At 41.2% G+C, this 22,086-nt stretch overlaps 1 protein-coding gene across 4 annotated transcripts in view; it reads left to right on the plus strand.

Annotated features, from left to right (window-relative positions):
• Positions 1-22,086, plus strand: part of LOC140464963 (genetic suppressor element 1-like) — a 305,622-nt gene that overhangs the window by 221,420 nt on the left and 62,116 nt on the right. For all 4 annotated transcript variants that reach the window (XM_072560646.1, XM_072560648.1, XM_072560647.1 and 1 more), the window contains one exon: positions 7,122-7,318. In XM_072560646.1, coding sequence (XP_072416747.1) covers positions 7,122-7,318 — 197 coding nt within the window. The remainder of the gene's footprint in view (positions 1-7,121; positions 7,319-22,086) is intronic.

Here is a 22,086-nt window from a genome sequence, read left to right on the forward strand (position 1 = left end):
AAAATATGACACCAAAGGCTGTCATGGCATTTTTAATATGTTTTAATGCATTATGGAGCATTATTCAATAGAGAAACGACCATACATGACACACTTACATAATGCTGATCAATGTAAAGGTCAATTTGCCCATGATGAATCACTGCATTAAAATGCATCTACATTACAGGTTCTAATAATTACATTTCAAAGTGTCAAAACAGTTTGTACTTTTCAGAATTTTCCCAACCCTTCAGCTGGCTTCCTCCTAGGGCTGCAAACCTTTTGAATGGAGATGTTTTTCCTTTTATGATTTTCAAAACCCACACCAAAACATGAAAATTGTACATCGCAAGGAAATGCAATTTTATGGTCACTATGGTGGAGGTTCGGGTGGGGGAAACCTTGGAAAAGCTACTTCTACATAAACTTAAGAAACTTAAATTTAGTGGGACATGACCCAATTCTGCTCTCCTTCAAGCAAAAGATTTGAATGGAGCTGTTTTTGTAAGGTGTGTTCAGGAGGGTTTCCTAACTCAGTACATTGACAGGCCGACGAGGGGAGAGGCCACTCTAGACTTAGTGCTCGGAAACGAGCCGGGGCAGGTATCAGATCTTGTGGTGGGAGAGCATTTTGGTGATAGTGACCACAACTGCCTCACATTCGACATAGCTATGGAGAAGGAGAGGATCAGACAAAATGGGAGGATATTTAATTGGGGAAGAGGAAACTATGATGCGATTAGACATGAGTTAGGAAGCATGGATTGGGAGCAATTGTTCCATGGTAAAGGCACTATAGACATGTGGAGACTGTTTAAGGAACAGTTGTTGCAAGTGATGAATAAATATGTCCCTCTGAGACAGGCAAGAAGTGGTAAGATAAAGGAACCTTGGATGACGAGAGCGATGCAGCTTCTCGTCAAAAGGAAGAAGGTGGCTTACATAAGGTGGAGGAAGCTAGGGTCAAGCTCAGCTCTACAGGATTACAGGCAGGTGAGGAAGGAGCTTAAAAATGGTCTGAGGAGAGCCAGGAGGGGGCACGAGAAAGGCTTGGCAGAACGGATTAGGGAGAACACAAAGGCATTTTACACTTATGTGAGGCATAAGAGAATGATCAAAGAAAGAGTAGGGCCGATCAGGGATAGCATAGGGAATCTGTGTGTGGAGTCTGAGGAGGTAGGGGAAGCCCTAAATGAGTTTTTTGCTTCTGTCTTTACAAAAGAAACAAACTTTGTAGTAAATGAAACCTTTGAAGAGCAGGTGTGCATGCTGAAATGGATAGAGATAGAGGAAGCTGATGTGCTGAAAATTTTGTCAAACATTAAGATTGACAAGTCGCCAGGCCCAGACCAGATTTGTCCTCGGCTGCTTTGGGAAATGAGAAATGCAATTGCTTCGCCACTTGCGAAGATCTTTTCATCCTCGCTCTCCACTGGAGTCGTACCTGAGGACTGGAGAGAGGCAAATGTAATTCCTCTCTTCAAGAAAGGAAATAGGGAAATCCCTGGCAATTACAGACCAGTAAGTCTCACGTCTGTCGTCTGCAAGGTGTTAGAAAGGATTCTGAGGGATAGGATTTATGACCATCTGGAAGAGCATGGTTTGATTAAGTGCAGTCAACACGGCTTTGTGAGGGGCAGGTCATGCCTCACAAACCTTATCGAGTTCTTTGAGGATGTGACTAGAAAAGTTGATGAGGGTCAAGCTGTGGATGTGATGTATATGGACTTCAGCAAGGCATTTGATAAGGTTCCCCATGGTAGGCTTATTCAGAAGGTCAGGAGGAATGGGATTCAGGGGAACATAGCTGTCAGGATACAGGATTGGCTGGCCAACAGAAGACAGCGAGTGGTAGTAGAAGAAAAATATTCTGCCTGGAAGTCTGTGGTGAGTGGTGTTCCACAGGGCTCTGTCCTTGGGCCTCTATTGTTTGTAATTTTTATGAATGACTTGGATGAGGGGATTGAAGGATGGGTCAGCAAGTTTGCAGATGACACAAAGGTTGGAGGTGTCGTTGACAGTATAGAGGGCTGTTATAGGCTGCAGCGGGACATTGACAGGATGCAGTGATGGGCTGAGAGTTGGCAGATGGAGTTCAACCTGGATAAATGCGAGGTGATGCATTTTGGAAGGTTGAATTTTAAAGCTGAGTACTGGATTAAGGATAGGATTCTTGGCAGTGTGGAGGAGCAGAGGGATCTTGGTGTGCAGGTACATAAATCCCTTAAAATGGCTACCCAAGTGGTGAGAAAGCATATGGTGTATTGGCCTTCATTAACGGGGGGATTGAGTTTAAGAGTCGTGAGATCTTATTGCAGCTCAATAAAACTTTGGTTAGACCACACTTGGAATACTACGTCCAGTTCTGGTCGCCCTATTATAAGAAAGATGTGGATGCTTTGGAGAGGGTTCAGAGGAGGTTTACCAGGATGCTGCCTGGACTGGAGGGCTTATCTTATGAGGAGAGGTTGACTGAGCTCAGACTTTTTTCATTAGAGAAAAGGAGGAGGAGAGGGGACTTAATTGAGGTATACAAGATAATGAGAGGCATAGATGGAGTCGATAGCCAGAGACTATTTCCCAGGGCAGAAATGACTAACACGAGGGGTCATAGTTTTAAGCTGGTTGGAGGAAAATATAGAGGGGATGTCAGAGGCAGGTTCTTTACACAGAGAGTTGTGAGAGCATGGAATGTGTTGCCAGCAGCAGTTGTGGAGGCAGGGTCACTGGGGACATTTAAGAGACTCCTGAACATGCACATGGTCACAGAAATTTGAGGGTGCATACATGAGGATCAGTGGTCGGCACAACATCGTAGGCTGAAGGGCCTGTTTTGTGCTGTATTGTTCTATGTTCTATGCTCCTCCATTGGGAGATTGATGTATGGCCCATTACATCAGTTTCAGATCTGGAATCAATTAGCACAGTTTCATGGAGGTGCAAATATATGGTGTCACTTGTTGCCAGAGAATCATCTTTTAAAATTATCACTGCTGTAATAGAGCGAAGGGTGCTGTACTCTGCTTTACATATTCTGCAGTGTTTTATACTGACAGAATTGCTGAGGTGTTGCAGTCATCTATCCCCCAGACTAAGCATGATTATCAAAGCAAAACTTGAAATTATTTTTAAAGAACAAGGTTGATTCCGATTTCGATTAAGCAGGAATTAAAATATTATCAGAATACAGAATGTACATTGGGAAATGAAGTGCTTTACAGGTACACCACGATTCCCAGGATATTTGAGCCCCTAATTAATTTCTCTTCTACACAAGAGTGCAGGGTTTTGGAAAAATCAGTGTGGCTAGCCATAAAGTAATTCAGTAGCTGTTCACCAAATAGGGTTTTTGAAGTCTTGGAGACACATTATAGCTCTACTGGTGAACATAATAGCTTCCTTGGTATAATCAGCAGATAGAGACATAGGTTGCTAAGAGCAAGCTGAAGGGTCAATGTGCTTTGTTGCCAATTGATGCTGTCTTTCTTTGTTTGGATGAGAGACCTAAATGAGCTTGATAATTTATGACCTAATATGACAAAAGGACAAGGAAATGTCTACATTAAGCTACCTGTAAAGGTCTACTGAGCAACCTACCTGCTATGCAAAACAACGGCAAATGCCTGTTTGGTAAATTTTGTCACTGATTATTGGTGGCAATCCTAGATTACTTTGTATGCAAAAATAACCAAAGTCTTCAGTTATGCAAATGGTTAGCTGATATAGTTAGGTAGAAACAGGTGAGATTAAATTCAAATGTGTGTCAGACTCAAACCTCATTTAAATAAAGGCAAGTGTATGTGTCGTCAATGCCAAGATGGCCGATAAGGATAGTTTTGGCTGACTGCACATGTGCAGATGATGACAGTCTCACACTTCGACAACAGAGGTCTCTGGCTGCTGGCCAATCACCTTGTGACAGAGCTTTCTGGCTATCCCAATGGTTGCTGTTTCCCTCCCTGTTTGCTAACTCACTCATTGCATGGCTTGCAACTTTACTCAGAGATTGGGCTAATAAGTGGAGCAGTAGATGAAGCACCAAGGGCTATATCTGAGCTTGTGCCTAGTGTTATGGAACATCCAGCAGTTGGCACTAGTAAGGGAGGGCAAATGGAGCAGTGGAATGGATACTCTCTGGGGAAATGGGTGTCTTGGGGGATAGAAGCTTCATGGAAAGAATAAGGGGACAGACTGAGGGTTTCTCAACCCAATGTAAAGCATTGGCTTTCTTCCATGTAAATACTTAGTTGTTTAACCTTAATTTCCCTTCATGATTATAATGATCTGTTCCAGTGAAAGGTCATCAACCTGAAATGTTAACTCTGTTTCTCTCCACAGAAGCTGCTGACCTGGTCAATATTTATAGCATTCGTTTTTGTTTTTACTATCTGAATGCAGCCCTTAAAGGCTCCTTTATCTGCCAGGTTTTTCAACAGCTGTGAAGCCTGAATTTTCTTTTTGATATGATTTGATTTATACTGTCACATGTCCCAAGGTGCAGTGAAAAGCGTTGTCTTATGTGCTTTACAGGCAAATCGTGTTATACAAGTGCATCAGGCTAACAGAGTAGAGTGCAGGGTACAGTGTTACAGCTGCCGAGGGGTGCAGAGAGAAAGATCAACATTAACATTAAAGAGGTCCATTCGGAAGTCTGATAAATAGTGGGGAAGAAGCTGTTCTTGAATCTGTTTGTCCTTGTATGCAAACTTTTATATCTTTTGCATAAAGGAAGAGAATATAATTCCTCCCAATGGTGGGAGGTGTCTTTGATTATGTTGTTATGTTCCCAAGGCACTGGGAGGTACAGATGGAGTCAATGGATGGAAGGTTGGTTTGTGTGATGGACTGGGCTGTGTTCACAACTCTGGGTGTAGTTTCTTTTGAGCTTGGGAAGAACAGTTGCCATACTATGTTGTGATGCATCCAGACAGTTTGCTTTCTATAGTGCATCTATAAAAGTTTGTACAAAGCTTTATGGGCATGCCCAATTTTCTTAGTCTTCTGAGGAAGTAGAGGTGTTGTTGTGCTTTCTTGACCATAGTATCAATGTGGGCGGACCAGGACAAGCTGTTGGTGATTGTCACTACCCAGGAACTTGACCCTGTTGACTATCTCCACCTCAGTGTCACTCTTGCAAGTGGGAGGGTGTGCCCTCCACTCCACTTCCAGATATCAATGACTAATTTTTTCATTTTGTTGGCATTGATGGAGAGATTTGTTGTATTTACACCATGCTGCTAAGCACTCAAACTCCTTCTTGTACTCTGTTTCGTCACTGTTTGAGATCTGACCTACCACAGTGGTGTCATCAGCAAACTTGTAAAAGTAGTTGGAGTGGAACTTGGCCACACAGCCAAAGGAGTATAGTAAGAGGCTGAGTATGCAGCCTTGCGTGGCACTGATGTTGAGGATTATCATGGAGGAGGTGTTGTCACCTATCCTTGCGAACTGTAGTCTGCTGGTCAGGAAGTCAAGGATCCAGTTACAGAAGCGCGAGCAGAGACCTAGGTCCCAGAGTTTGGAGAGAAATTTGTTTGGAAATATGGTCATTTATGGTGGAAAATTAAGTCACTCTTAAAATGAAGGCACATAATCTCCTTAAACAAAATTAACAAACCAGCCTTCCTTCCATGGGAAGATTAATCATCTACCTCCACTAAGACTAGAGATGGACATGTTCAAGACATTCAGTTTCCTGGTTCAGACTTTTACCATTTTATCCACCCAGCTACATCAGTGTTTCTTTCCCTCATTCAAATGTGGAATGTCCTCTTGTTGTAATAACAAAATGCCTGGAAAGAAGCAAAGAAGTCTGAAGAACAAAAACCTCTATCATTACACGTCGCATAACCCTACAGGGGCAGCACGGTGGCTCAGCAGTTAGCACTGCTGCCTGACAGTGTCAAGGACCTGGGTTCGATTCTCACCTCAGGTGACTGTCTGTCTGTGTGGAGTTTGCATATTCTCCCTGTGTCTGCCTGGGTGCTCCGGTTTCCTCCCACAATCCAAAGGTGTGGAGGTCAGGTGAATTGGCCCTGCTAAATTGCCCATAGTGTTAGGTGCATTAGTCAGGGGTAAATGTAGGGAAACGGGTCTGGGTTGCCCTTCAGAGGGTCAGTGTGGACTTGTTGGGCCGAAGGGCCTGTTTCCATTCTGTAGGGAATCTAATTAATAACCTGCATTACTGAAAACAGGATTCTCATGAAACATGTTTTGGTGGGTGCTGGTGAGGTTAAAGATGAGTTAGTTGTGAATAAAGGTGGGATAGTAGAAATGATGACAAAAAACAGGTCCCAGTTTATTAATGTGAAGCCTACTCACATACCTTACTGAGTTAGGTCTTGATTCCCTCTTTGCATGACCACTTTCAAAGTGAAAGTTACGATATTAACAAGAACAGCTAAACAAGTGCATAGCCTCATTCAAGAGGTTGAAAGCTAGGATAAAACAATAATAAAATCTGCTGCTCATTTGAAACAAAAACATAATTGCTGGAGAATCTCAGCAGGTCTGGTAGCATCTGTGGAGAGAAATCAGAGTTAACATTTCAGATCCACTGACCCTTCTTCAGAACCGCATCTCCTGTGTAAAAACCATCTACTTCCTAGCTATCATCAGCTCTGAAGAAGGGTCACTGGTGCCGAAACATTCTCTACACAGATGCTGCCAGACCTGCTGAGGTTTTCCAGTAAGTTCTATTTTTGTTTGCAGCTCATTTCTCAGGAGTACAAACGGTTTATCAGTCCTGCAGCCTCTCACTGAATTTTGCGAGGGGAGGACCAGGAATATGATAGCCCAAATGATCAAAACAAATTCCACAGGATCTGTCATAGTGTACCACTCTTAAAGCACTTCAATTGCTTTGCCCCAGAAGGACAAAGGATGATTATCTTTGTGCCTTTAGCAGCAAACCTCTGGAATCTAATTTGAAAACTTGTGGTGAGGTTTTTATGTTGTGGTGGGTTTGTGAAAGGTGCATTTTTAAATCATCAATAAGACACGTAGACATATGTTCTTTTGAGTATTGAATATTACATTGATTAAATGAGTGGAAAGATGCCCATCTGATTAGTGCAGTGGTGATTAATTGAAATCAGAGAATTCAATCTTATTTAATATTGCTCTTTTCATATTTTCAGGCTCTTCCCGTGGTAATGAACATTCCCCAATATCATCACCCGTTACCAATCACAGTTCTCCTACTGGCACACCCAAACGGGCTCCAGGAACAATAATAATTCCACAGGGAACCCAGACTCCAGCAAATACTCCACCTGTAGTTACAATTGCTCCAACACAGACAGTCAATGGACTTTGGAGAGGTGACAACAGACAGGTAAGAGCAAGAAAACTGATAACTTAGTTGCACACGATGTTTTGTGGTATCAATTTAATGTGTTTCAATGAGAAGATATTTAGGAACGTGTTACAATAGTGTGATCTGCTCTTTAAGTCAGGAAAAGATATTGAGTTATCTGTTTTATGCATTTATTTTAAACATTCAAATACATGTGTTAAAACATTTTTATTTTGATATGTAAGCATTTGTACAATAACACTGCTCGAAATGCTAAGTTTTCATTCTTGGTAGCTTCTTGAAAGTAAAATTGTCTAGTTAAAATTAAAATTTATGGAGGTGAATTTTTGTTTTTGATTTTAATGAGCAATTGTTCATGAGATTATAACTACTTTGAAAGGATTACCCAAGTTAAACCGTTATACTCAAACACACCACCCATACCCTTGCAAGTCAGGCTCCATCCCCAAGTAGTCCTTCTACACTCGTACTTGTATTTTTAATTTTTTTAAATTTCATTTGTATTTCATGAGCCTGAAGGAGTTTCAAAAGGCTATTTTCAGCACTGTGTCTGCGTTCATAAACAAATCTAAATTACTACTCAACTGTTTGCTCATTTTGCCAACTTTTGCAAGTTAACAGAATCCTTATGTTAGATTTGTAAGGACTGTGGTCTTTGTTTTAGTTTTTTTTTTGAAAACTGGGGACGGAAAGGAGAGAATTGTTTTAAGAATTGGGGTTTTGAACAGGGGCAGCAATTTTGAAAATAAGCAACCTGATCACCTGGCAAGCATCATAAACAACTGTATGACCAAGCAATAAATGAAGTTCAGATTGCAGATGATCTAGAGTCAAGGAGGTGTACTGATGCAGGTCATGTTGGCAACAAAATTTGTTGATTGGTCATTGGACCAATGATAGTTATCAGTGACAAAGGTCCTTTGCTTGCCAACAATAGTGTGATTGGTTCTCAGGTGGCTGAGCAGCATGGGTTAGGAACAAGAATCAGGGACAGAGAGAGAGAGAGAGAGATAAGTGCAGATCGCCTCCTACACGAGAAGCTGTCTGTTCTCTGCAGTTATAAACTCAGTTTAAACCCAAAGAAAACTGATTACCTTGTCTGCAATAGTGACTATAAGCTATGACTTTTGAATTGACAAATCAAAGATGGTTTCCAAGTCAATCAGTCACTCTGTACTTCTTACAACCCAGTGGAGGCTTCCATAGAAATGCATCTGAATGTCAAGGGCCTGACTAGCCGAAGAAAAATCATCTCAACTTTGGAATCAGGCAGCAAAGCTCACTGAGCTGACTTTCCAGTATTCTACCTCCTCTAATCATCTATTTTTGCGGTGTGTGTGTGTCTGTCTGTCTTTTCATATGAGGCCCAGAAACCTAGGTGTTGGTTTGGACTGAGGTAAAACAAATCCATAGCTTTCCCATCAAGGTTCTTCTGGTCCCTTCAAATTACAGACAGTCTGTATTTGTATTAGCAGCAGTGCCTTGATTCTACTTCTTGCCAATAGTTATTGCTTTATAGTTTCTCCTCAAAAGCGTTAATTGTGGTTGAATGTTGTATTCTGCACTCGCTGCATGCTAACTTTTAATGGATGGATTAACTTGAAACTGAAGATACAACCTTTTATATTAGCTGGGTTTAAAACTCCATTTGCCATGGGTTGATTGCTCAACAGCAACAAAAAATAGTGAATTTCAAGGATTATGGTTTTCATTTGACATTCATAGCTGGAAATGCAATCAGTCAGAAAGTGAACTTTAGCCACATTTTAAGTTGTCTGTGGATTATAACTTATGATCTTAACTAATATAGGGAATTCAAATTTTTCCCAAAGGAATACCTGTCAGATAAAAATGGTAGCACCAGTAGTTCTAACTATTGGAAGTAATGTATTCAAGAATGTGCAGATTAACAAAAAGAAAATCTCTAGTTTTCGTGCCAACTGAGGGCTTATTTTGACTGTAAGCTAAATAAATTGCATGTTTGGTATAATCTTTATTAAAAATCTTTTTAGATTTTTTTTTGTGTGGCCGCATTACTTGTCACAAAGCAAGGCTTATAGGTTACTATGCAGTCATGCACATATGCAGTATAGTAGAAATGTTGACCTCTACACTTGTAAAAGTTAAATTTTAGTGGTCAGATAATTTGTATTTTTTAAATTCCATTCACGAGTTACAGACAATATTTATTGTCCATTCCTGAGTTGCGCAGAGGGTAATTACGAGTCACATTGCCGCATGGATCTGGAGTCACATAAGGGCCAGACCAGGTGAGGCTAGCAGATTTCCTTCCCTAAAGCATCAATGAACCAGAATTTTTTTTGTGTTATTTCTGACAGGTCAGCTTTTTTTCTAGATTTAAATGAAAACAAGTTCACCATCTGCCAGGGTCAGATTTGAACCCATGTCACCAGAACATTTAGCCTGGGATTTCTCAATTGCTGGTCAAGTTACGCGATCACTTCACCACCACTTCCCAATGCTTAGCAATAATTAAGAGCTATCAAAATGTTCAAAAGAGTACTTAGCCAGAAATGTGCAAATCCTAACTTTCGATGGTGAGTTTAACTTGTAACTTGTTAAATTCATTTTCAGATGTGGGCAGTGCTGACAGTGTCAGCATTTAGAAAGGGCATTAAGCAGTAGGGAGGGTGGTGGTGAGTTGCTGTCTTGACCTGCTACAGACTATGCCTAGAATGTGGTTCCACAGGGCTGTTAGGAAGGGAACACTGGATATTTGACCCAGTAAGGTATGATAGTATACTTCCAAGTTGGTATAATGTGTCACATGCTAGTGCATATAATACCATTTTAAAATGGTGGTGGAGGGAGTGAATATATAAGATGGTGGATATAGTTCCCATCTTTGGAGCTGGATAAGGTTAGTTTCCTCAGTGTCATGGTCAACCAATGGAGAAGCAAGTGAAAGAACCTCCACATTTTTGCATTTAGCTTCACATCTGCATCACTGAAATTTGCTCATTAATTAAACCAAAAAAAAAAAGAACCGTGAATGCTGGAAATCCAAAACAAAAACAGAAATTGTCAGAGAAACTCAGTAGGTCTGGTGGCATCTGTGGAGAGAGAAACAGAGTTAATGTTTTCTTAAGAAGGGTCTCTGCACTTGGGTTTCATGGGAGTCAGGTCGGGAATAAGAGCTCAGGCTTGTGGATGTGGACTGGGTGCAAGATCTGCCTCTGTCCACCAGCACTGTATGGATTATTAGCAAATAACTAATTAACTAATAAGACAACCCTCCAGCTCTCAGCCCTCATGCCCCATCCGTGCTATCCCATGCTGTCTTTTGTTCTTCTACTCAATCCCATACTTTCCTATCTGCCCAATGCCCCACTCTAGTCTCCAAAACTGCCCATACTGTCAATGCCTCAAATGCTCTGTGCTCAACCCCTCGTCCCCTATATCTTCCCTACCAACCTATGTCCTTATACACACCTTAGTCCTTTATGGTGATGCCAATTTAGTGCCAACACATGCCATTTCATTCCCAAACCACATGGCCTCTATACCCTCCCTCACAAGCTTTGATGATTAAAATGACAAGCTGCCTTTATGACTATGCAGACATGTAAACCCAATCTGACTCCACTCCTATCCTCTTGAAAGTGGGAAATCCTTACTTCAGGGATGGCACTTGCAGTATAAGGCCAGTTTTGCTATTTCTGTCAAGTTGGAGACACTGTCCATCATAATGAAAATCTGGATCAAGGTTTCTCTTCTTTTTTGCACCAACTGTGCACCCGGTTTCAGGGATAACTGTGATACTAAACCTAACCAAGTCAAACTCCTTACTTTATGTTAGCAATCTGGCTTAGTTTAAGCAATATCCAAAGTACAACTAAAATGATGAAATGATCTTCTGAATAACTACAGGAAGAAGAAGATAATGAGCAGAACTGGACATCTGAATCTGATATAAATTAATCATACTAACTTTATTCCAATTCAGTATCAAAGAAATAATATTTAACAACGTTAAAAAAATGCTGTTCCTATCACTCGAAGTTAATCTTTTGCAGGAATAGCTACTTTGCATCAAGTTGATGTTGGGATTAAAATGTGAACAGATGAAATGGGTAAGTAGATTAGATTAGATTAGATTACTTACAGTGTGGAAACAGGCCCTTCAGCCCAACAAGTCCACACCGCCCCGCCGAAGCGTAACCCACCCATACCCCTACATGTACATCTACATATACCCCTTGCCTAAGGCTACGGGCAATTTAGCATGGCCAATTCACCTGACCTGCACATTTTTTGGATTGTGGGAGGAAACCGGAGCACCCGGAGGAAACCCACGCAGACACGGGGAGAATGTGCAAACTCCACACAGTCAGTCGCCTGAGGCGGGAATTGAACCCGGGTCTCCGGCGCTGTGAGGCAGCAGTGCTAACCACTGTGCCACCGTGCCGCCCACGGTGGCACGGTAAAGATTATAGCTGTACCAACAAGATGCTTGAGTCAATAAATTGAAAGTTTCTTTTTCGTAGATAAAGCTGAAGATTCCAGCGTTTTTAGTTTCACTACTTTTCTTTGTTTTCTTTCTTTCCCTATTTTACGCTGCTGTTGTTATCAGCTATGTTTCTGATTTCTCCTTTTTGTATCTTGTATCAAGATCAGGCCTCAGTTTCCTTAGCTAGCTCTTTCTTTCCCTTTGCCAACGTTTATTCCTCCTACGATTTGAACATCCAAGCATAGCAACACCTAGTCACTGCTTCATTCTTCCCAGTTGTAATGTTCAGTGGGCTGATTGATTTGTGTTTGATGACAGTAATTGGTTCCTTGATCATTGTTGTGGTTCTGTTCGCCGAGCTGGGAATTTGTGTTGCAGACATTTCATCCCCTGTCTAGGTGACATCCTCAGTGCTTGGGAGCCTCCTGTGAAGCACTTCTGAAGCGCTCCTTGATCTATGTATCTGTATTGAATTGCTTAAACATATGGGTAGGGCTTGAGTTTATATTTAAGCAGAGAAACTTTCAGAAAGAAGACTGGAACCGAATTTTGTGTGTACAAAATACTGTGCTCTGAGATTTTTTTTTTAAAGAATTACAAATAAGCCTTTAAAAATACCCAAACAACTTTGGATGCTGGAAATCAGAAATGAAAACAGAAAGATATTCCAAAGAAGGGTCACTGGACCTGAAACGTTAAGTCTGCTTTCTCTCCACAGATGCTGCCAGACCTGCTGACTTTTTCCAGCAATTTCTGTTTTTGTTATAAATAAACCTGTTCAGATTTAGAACTAGAGTCATCTCCACATTGTGCTGAGATCGATTAGACATATAAGGAATGATTTGGAGATGCCGGTGTTGGACTGGGGTGTACAAAGTTAAAAATCACACAACACCAGGTTATAGTCCAACAGGTTTAATTGGAAGCACACTAGCTTTCGGAGCGACGCTCCTTCATCAGGTGGTTGTGGAGGACACAATTGTGTCTTCCACAACCACCTGATGATGAAGGAGCAGCGCTCTGAAAGCTAGTGCTTCCAATTAAACCTGTTGGACTATAACCTGGTGTTGTGTGATTTTTAACTATGTATAAGGAATGCAGCAAACTGACAAAAGTTCCTCGACCCAGATTTTGAACTGAAACAGCTTTCTGAGAACAAAGTATTAATGTATCACAATGCATTAAAAACAACCTTTGTTAAAATTAGGAAATCTGCCTCCTTCCACAGTTAAGTATCAGCTGTTTCAATAACAAGCTATCACTAATAGGTAACTGGGGGCACTCTGACTTTCTCTGGTGAGTTGCTAGAAGTTTCAACCAGCGACTATAAACTAGGGAAGCTAACTGGGGAAGTCTCTACTCCTTCCCAGGTCAGCTAATTAATTATAGCTAAGACTGAGCATTTGATTTTTTCTCTCTCTCCTGTATATTCACATTTCTAAAAGCTTTAAGAGTAATGACAGAAAACCAAGTGGCAAGGAAGTGCAGATGTGAAATTCCTCCTTTGTGTGAGCTCGCTCATATTCTAGTTCAAGCACCCATTTCTTTTTCTGCAGTTACTTTTGTTCACCTATGTTGTTGATTAAGTCCCAGAAACCATAAATGTCACATTTGTCCAAAGGTGCTTCATCCACAAAGTCTGTTCGTTCTCTCATCCACTGGTTTCTCTAATCTTGTAAATATCCCTGGGGGCTCTTCAACTGCATTCCATGACTATTTTGTCTTCCTGAATTGTTTGTTCTCCTTTCTATTCAAAATGTCTTGAAGACCTCAATGAATCTCATGCTGCCATCTTTTTTCATCTGAATGTGTTTTCCCTTACATGTGGACTGTAAGGCTGCAGAAAATAGGTATACGGTAAACACAATCTTACCTCTCCTATTGTCTCCAGAGTGCTACATTCCTCCATTTGCTATGTTGAGAGACTGCATTCTGTAAATTAAATCCAATCCCTTTTCTCTTGATGATGCATCTGACTATGAAGGGGAAGCTCTGAATATACATTTGGTTCATTTTGCAATTTGTCTGTGGTTACCCTGTAATTTTACTTTGGTAAAAAGTAAAAAGAAAAATGGCATTTCTGCTTACTTTCTTATCACTGCTGGACATATATTGTTTATCATTCAGCTGGATTCATTGCCAAAACATTAGTTAAACAGGCTTTTCAAATTTGAATTTTCAAAGGGTCTTTGATATGATAACAGACTGAGGACTCATGATAAACATTAGCATGTTTAGATTCGGGGCAGATGGATAGCAAATTGGCTACAGAGTATACAGAAAGCAATAGAGTGTTCTTGTGATGCAGTGATAGTGTCCCTGCTTCTGAGCCAAAAGGCCCAGGTTCAAGTTCCACCTGCTTCTGCAGTGTATCATAACATTTTTGAACAGGTGAATTAAACATTTCTATACCTAAAGCAGTGAGTAGAGTTAGAATAGCCAATTCAGATGGAGGAAGAGATGAAGTGGTTTTCCATGTAATAATGCTGGGACCATTGTTATTCAAAAGTTTCAGTAATGATCTGGCCTTTGCAACAAGTATCTTAATGTCAGAATTTGTATATAACTCTCGATGGTATAGCTAAAACTGAGGAAGAAAGTTTCATAATGGAAGACATTAAAGGACTTGCAAATTACAGTTGAGTTGGTAAATTGACTTTAACAGAGATAAACGTGGGGAGGTCTTCTGACATAGGTAAGTCATGCATCTGCCTTTACTCTCTGGGTTCACATCCCATCACAGGTTAATTGTCAAGGATGATGTGACCACAAAGATGATGTATCAATCCGTGAGTCCTTACAATGAAGATACCAGTGTTAGGTAGTAAGAGTGAATGAGACTCCTCATTAGCCATGTGATGGAAAGACTTTGAACTCTACCATTGTTAATCATAGCTCCAGCTCACATAAGTTGTTATTGAAACTCAACTCCATCTGAGGCTATTTGGCTGGATGGTTAGTGTGGATTAGATTGGTGCCAACAGAGTGTGACTTGATCCCCGTTTGGCTGAGGTGGATTACCTGGCCCATTGTAGAGACGATTATGCCATGGATCGGACCTGTTTTCGGGCAGACAACTCGAGGAAGACGACGGTAACAATGCTAATGCAGCCAGCTGTGAGAAGGAAGAGGCTGAATTTTACTTGAACAATTACTTGTACCCTCCTTGTGATGAAAAGACCATCAACAGTGCACTGACCAGAAATCCAATTGCTGCAGAGCTTTAACAAGTTGGGGCTGGTCTCAATTAATTAAGGTTACCTCATCTTCCCCTCAACACCAGGAAGTCCCATCCTCCAACTACGCCAACAGAGGACCATGTAAAGGGAGTAGCTAAGGATAGAGATAAACAATCATTTAAACCATTATCACAGGTCAACAAGGCAATTAAAACTGCTAACAAACCACAGTGATTCTGAGGGTATAGAATTCAAAGGTAGTTAAAATTGGATTAAAACCTTATAAAGCCAAGCTCATGACACACTGGTCTGCAGTCGATTATAAAGTGCAAAAACAGTCTTACAAAGATGGCGCAGGCACTGAAGATTACAACTGTTGCAAAAGATTGAACAGGTTTGGTTTTGTTTCTTTACAAAAAGAGAAGGATTAGAAGAGATTTGTTGGATATGTATAAAGTAATAGTAGATGTGGAGATAATGGCCATGAAATTGGATTCTGTCGTGCCACTGATGCTGGAGTTACAGAAGCCTTGCTCTCAAAAAATTGGCATTCCGACTGCTTCCTAACAAGGCGTTAATAAAGAAGTGCTGTGCATACACTCACCATGCAGAGTGGGCAGATCACGATCATTAAATGTCCTCTAATGCAGATTTTGCACACCATCTGTCATTTTAGACCATGTAGTCCATGTAATGGACTTTCTTAATCCCTCCCAGCTAAATATAAAAACAGGAGACCCTGTGCCCTGGTAACCATTCAATTTCCAACCAAGATGTTTTTGACAAACTCTTATTGTAAAGAATTAGTGGAAATATACGGCTGAAGTTTACATTTTCTTGATAACTGTCAGTTTCTTCAAGGAGGGTGTTTTTTCATGAGGCCTTCCAAGATTTCTTGCCATTACCGAACTCATCTCATTAATTGCACACCCATGTCTTATAGAGGCCCTATGGCACCCTCTCTCCTAATTCTAGTCCCATCCTATCATCCTCTGTTCCTACAAGTGCTTGCCTCTCACCTGGATATCCTCCAATAGTGTGGCATCACCAGCACCTATGCCATCTTCAGAAGGTTACTGTCCATCTGAACAAGTGTTGGTAATTTGGTGTTGGCCATCCCTGGCAATGCAATGGCATTGCAGCCACACTTCACAGGGGAACTTCATACCTAGGCAAACAATTGGACAATTCCAAACGTGAAAGAAAGCACTGAAAAAAATGAATAGAGACTGTAGTTCATCTCCAAAATGCAGATCAAATGCTCTTGTAATAGCCAATGACTATTTTATAGTCCACAATTATTTGCTGCACTCAGCTCTCACCTACTGGAACCCGGTAGCAATTGGTCTAGTCTGGCCTGTAGTGCCCAATGCAGCTGAGCTCTGACATGAATAAGGAGAGCTCCTTCCTTTCCACTGTCTTTACCCTCCTCCCCTGCTCCTGTTCCATGGGTTTCTCAGTGTCCAGCACATCAGCTTGTGGCTTTCTCCACTTGTACAGAGTACAGCACACAGGATGATGAAGCACATTCTGTTCAGACCATGCAGATGGTGATTCCCCCCCCCCCCCAAAATTGGTCTATATTTTGCACCACCGTGGTCTTGGTTGAGCAATACGCAGAATCATATCTGCATTCTGCCTCATTCAGGCAATTGTGCAATGGTATCTTGAACCATGGTCACAGTGAATAGCCGGTACCCCAGTATCCATTGCATGAGAGTGCTCCAGAATACAGAAATTAGTGGCAGCTGCCAGAGCAGTGGGCAAATAACCCCAAGAAGTGGTAAAGGTGATCAGAGATCACCTGGACATTAACTGAGTGGAATCCTTTGATTGAATTCTGTGACGTTATGATACAACTCTCTTAGTGTGATGTGTGTATAGTCAATGACATATACTCTTAGAGGAGGCCATCTATGTTTCCAAAACCAACTGCCTGGGCTGCAGCACTGATATTATCATGGAGGCACAGGCGAGCCAGTGTGATGTTGCACAGATAACATCAATCACTGCCATGATGTGCCTGTCAGTGCACAACTGAGACAGTCGACACACAAGTCACCTGAAACTTCATGGAAGGAGCCAATCACACAGAAGATCAAAGGGGTTATCACCTTCAAAGCCACTGGGAGAGTATGGCCTCCCATTCTGGAAGTTTTTAGGTCACACTCCAGCGTCTGACATAGGTGTCTGGAAATATGGAGCCTGTGTCAACATTATGACTGAGTGACCAACACATTTAAAGGGAGTGCATGCTGCACTCCAATCCACTTCTCATCCTAGACCCACACCAGTCATGAAATTTATTGCAGCATTCAGACAAGTCTGTTGTAATACCTACATTCCAGACTGTGATATGATCATGTCCACCTCCCACAGTAGCTTTGCAAGCGTTGGAAGTTATAGGTTTGTTATTTGCCTCTTTTTAAGTCATTGCCATTAACTTACACAGCATTGAGATAAAAATGTGTTGCTGGAAAAGCGCAGCAGGTCAGGCAGCATCCAAGGAGCAGGAGAATCGACGTTTCGGGCATGAGCCCTTCTTCAGGAATGAGGAAAGTGTGCCAAGCAGGATAAGATAAAAGGTAGGGAGGAGGGACTTGGGGGAGGGGTGTTGGAAGTATGATAGGTGGAAGGAGGTTAAGGTGAGGGATCACCATTTATCTTAGCCTGCTTGGCACACTTTCCTCATTCCTGAAGAAGGGCTCATGCCCGAAACGTCGATTCTCCTGCTCCTTGGATGCTGCCTGACCTGCTGCGCTTTTCCAGCAACACATTTTCAGCTCTGATCTCCAGCATCTGCAGTCCTCACTTTCTCCTACATCATTGAGATACCCATGATCAATTTGCAAGCACCAATAGCTTGGTGCAAATCGTCCTTGACCAGTATTTGATGCCTAACCATGTTCATTCTGCACACATATATGATTAAATGATTCCAGAGTTAATGGAGCTGGAGTTTACAAGCGCATGCTTCATGTATTTGCCACCTCAATGCCGGAGCATTGAGCATCATGCTATCGGCTATCAAACTGACTCCACCAACCCTGGGTGTTGTTCATTTCCACGTTGCAGTTAATGTCTAGAGAACAGCAAATGATGTCAGGACACGTAGCTCATAGTGGACATTGTCAGCACCAGGCTCCACCTGGGACCTCCTCACCTTTCTAAGACCCTCCATGGTCTCTGTTACATTTCATCCCATTCGCTCCTCCCACCATATGGAGCCCATCACATAGAGCTTTTCCTAAAGCCTTCCTCCTTACCCCTGAGTCCCCACATTACACTGATTACTGATGCCTACCCATAGTCCTCTCCACACCCCGTGGAAATGTGCAGTCAGCAGCAACATGTCTTTGTTGAACTGCATGATCAATTAATTTGGATGAGGAGATAACATCATGTTTCTCTTTATGTAACAGCACTGGATATTAAAATAATCATATATCATACTCCCAGTGTGTGAAAATGGAGCTTTTTTTCCTATGGTTCTACTTATTTCAATGTCCAAAACTGGATAGTCACTAATCAGTCCAGGGAGACATACTTTTCCTCAGACAGCGATTAGGATGTGGAAGTGGTTGAGACAAATAGCTTAGATGCTTCCAAAAGTTATTTAAATGGGTACATGAGACAAAAGGGAGTAGAAAGATCATTGGAGAGGTTGAAATAAAGTAGATTGAATGGGAGGAAGTGATCCTGGAATATAAACACCACTGCAAACTGCTTGAGCCAAAGGAACTGTTTTTGTGCTTTATGTTACATTTAATTCTGTATATTTCTATATATAGTACTTTACACCCAACCAAACAGAATCTCCTAAGTGATAAGAAATTAAATGTAACTTTGTAGCTCCAATTGAATTTGATTTCTTCTTGTATAAATAAAGAGCTAAATATCTCTCTTTGACACAGGCCAACAAAGTTCTTTAACAAAGAACAATATATGCCGGGAATTAAGCCAACACCTCGTTACGATAATTGGACAGTGGCCAATATGAAAAGAAACTCATTCAGTCTAACCATAGTCAGGCCAGCAAATTAAAGCAATAACAACAGCAAATGAAGATCTAGTCCTGGGACAAGAGATACTGACAGAATGGAATGTATTTTTAACAACAGAAATTCAGGGTTAATTAGGATCAAAGGTCTTACTTCCTGAGTTCAAAGTTTCCTTAAGTCATTTGAGGGTTTGGGACCCCAGCGATATGAAAGGACATGGAAATCCATGTTGGAGGGACCCAAAGGTGAGCCACACACGAATGCCAAAGTTCCAAAAAGAAATCAGTCCGATACAGTCACATCCACTCTTAATCTGTTAAAGATGTACAACGTTTTTGATGTTACAAAAAGTGAAGTAAGCCAGTTAACTGAGTTGGCTGGACAGCTACTTTGCAATTCCAAGTGACACCAACACCATCCTGAGTTAAGCTCAGGATACCTTATAAATCCCACCCCTTCCCAACCTCTTCCCTGGCCTGAGGCATGGTGACCCTCAGGTTAAACTGCCATCAGTTGCCTGTCTGTAATGAGCGAATGGTCCTCTGAGACTGGCGACTTTACACAAAAGCCCTGGAGACATTGATGTTGAAGAAACATTCGGTCCACTATATTGTCAATGACATCCCAAAGTTAAAGAAGATATAAATAGGACTCACTGCATTCAGGTTAAAAAAAAAGCTATTTCCCCTGTTAAACAAAAAACACTAATTTGAGCAAATGATAAGTGAAGATATCCATGTCAGGACTTTGACTTTACCAGTTAGCATTTGTCTCCTGAGACAATTCGTCTCCTGGGCCAAAAATGTCTGGCATATTGATCCAAAGTCTGTATATTTTAGAAAATTGCAGGTATCTGTATAGATTATGCAAGACTTTATTTATACCCCTGATGAAGAAACTTGTGGATTTAGAATAAGTTTCTGAAACATGAGTACGAAATCCAGTCTGGATATTTCAGCGCAGTACTGAGGGAGAGCTGTACTGCAAAAGATCCCAACATTTGAATCCATTATTAAAATAGGGTCCCTCCTTCCTTCTCAGATAAATGTAAAAGATCCCACATTTCAAAGATGAGGAGGGTCTTGCGGTGATGTCCTTGACATCTTAGTCAATATTAATACCTCAACAATCATCAAAACAGATCATCTGCTCACTTCTGCCGCTGTTTTTTGTGGGACCAAGATGTGGTCAAATTCGTTACTGCAGTTCAAAAATTATAACAGTGACTGTGATTGTAAAACACTTTAGGTCACTCTAAAAGACTGTATTTGAAAGTAGTTTCATTTCTCTTTCTTTCTTACTCTAGCTATTCTGTTATTAGCAAGAGCGATTACCCCAAACCTTTGGGGCACCTCATGCCATTCCAAGCTTCATAGTATGAGTATACAAGTAAACCCCCATGTAATGTAAGCTAAGTTGAAACACATCGGCACTACTTTGGCATTCTTTATCAGAGAGCGCCCTCTTTGCAAGCCTCTTGCACAGCATCACTCCAACTTCAACAATAATTAGAGGAATTTTATTACTTGGCTGCATTAGAGTTGTAGAATCCCTACAGTGCAGATAGAGGCCATTTGGTCCATTGCGTTTGCACAACCCTCCAAAGAGCATCCCCTTTACCCCACATTTATCATAGTTAATCTACCTAATGTCACCTGCACACTATGGGGTATCTTTCCCCATAAACCCATGCCTAAAGGTAGGCATCCCATTTCTTTCATCATTGCATGCAGCTTCATAATTAAATACTTCTTTAACCTTGGCAAATGTTGGTGTGTTGAAAATCATTTTAATGTTTTTAAAATGTTTTGCAAACTTCTGTGTTTCCACCTCACTGTCCAACCTCCCACTTCCTTAAAATAAGCCAAAGCACAACTTTCCCTTTCTACCAATGATGTCATCTCTCGATCCACTTGACTGTACACCTTGAAAGTTGGAAGCAACTACATAAATGAGCACATGAGCACCGTGGTGTTCTTGACTCAAAACTGTTTATTACACTTAATACCCCAAAGCATTGAGGGAAAATATTTAATAAATTATTAAGTATCTTTGTAAATGTATAAATGTTTGCAAGTTGGAATTCTTAATTATAGCTATGAAAAGAAAATGTTTTGTTACAATGTGGCAACACGGACTGTTTATATCTAAAGTCCTCATGACCTGGCACCATCAAATCAAAAATAGTATGATGATGAATTATGTTACTCTGTTGACAAACTAAATGTACCATGAAAAAGTTCAACACCCGTTATCATTGATACTTGTACTTAACAAGGAAATTCTTATATTATAGAATTTAATTAATGACGGTAAATTGAGCCAGTATTCTTCATTAATCACTATCTATGTAGAATCCCACCCATTAGCCTTTGAAATCTAGCCGTCTCACAGGAGGGAGGACATGTGTCCTGGTTCTTGTCATTTAGTGTAATAACCTGGCAACATATTTCACATTTGTTGAGGTCCGTATAAATTATTGTTGGCCAGTGAAATAGCAGTTTTCTGCACAACAGTGCTGATTGTAGTATTGTGTAATCTTAAGAAAATTATTCGTGGATGTGTATATTACCACCTGGTCCGCATTGTCACCTATCCTACTTGCTCTGATCAAGGTGGTGATGAGCTGCTTTCTTCAATCCGTGCAATCTTTGGGGTTTAGTCACACCCACAGTGCTGTTAGAAAGGGAGTTCCCAGATTTTGTCCTAGTAACGGTGAAGAACTGGTAAGATCATTCCAAGTCGGAATGGTGAAGAGGAAATTTGCAGGTGATCGTATTCCCATGCATCTGCTGGCAGAGTGATCCTTCTAGGTAGTTTAGAGAGTACCGTTGGTGAGTTACTCCAGTGCATCTTATATATGACACATATTGCTGCCACTGTGCATTGGTGCTGAAAAGAGTCCAAGGTGGCTTTGCTGTATGGGGTGGCAAGTAAGCAAGCTGCTTTATCCAGATTGGTGTCAAGTGACAAGTATCCCATCACATTCTTGGCTTGTGCCTTGTAAATGACAGCCAGGGATTGGGAAGGCACGAGGTGAGTTACTCACCATGGAATGCCTAGCCTTTGACCTGGACTCAGAGTTATATTATTTGTATGGTTGACCCAGTTCGGTTTCTGGTCGATGGTATTATC

Source organism: Chiloscyllium punctatum, chromosome 41 (assembly GCF_047496795.1).
Source record: "Chiloscyllium punctatum isolate Juve2018m chromosome 41, sChiPun1.3, whole genome shotgun sequence".
Taxonomy (NCBI): Eukaryota; Metazoa; Chordata; class Chondrichthyes; order Orectolobiformes; family Hemiscylliidae; genus Chiloscyllium; species Chiloscyllium punctatum.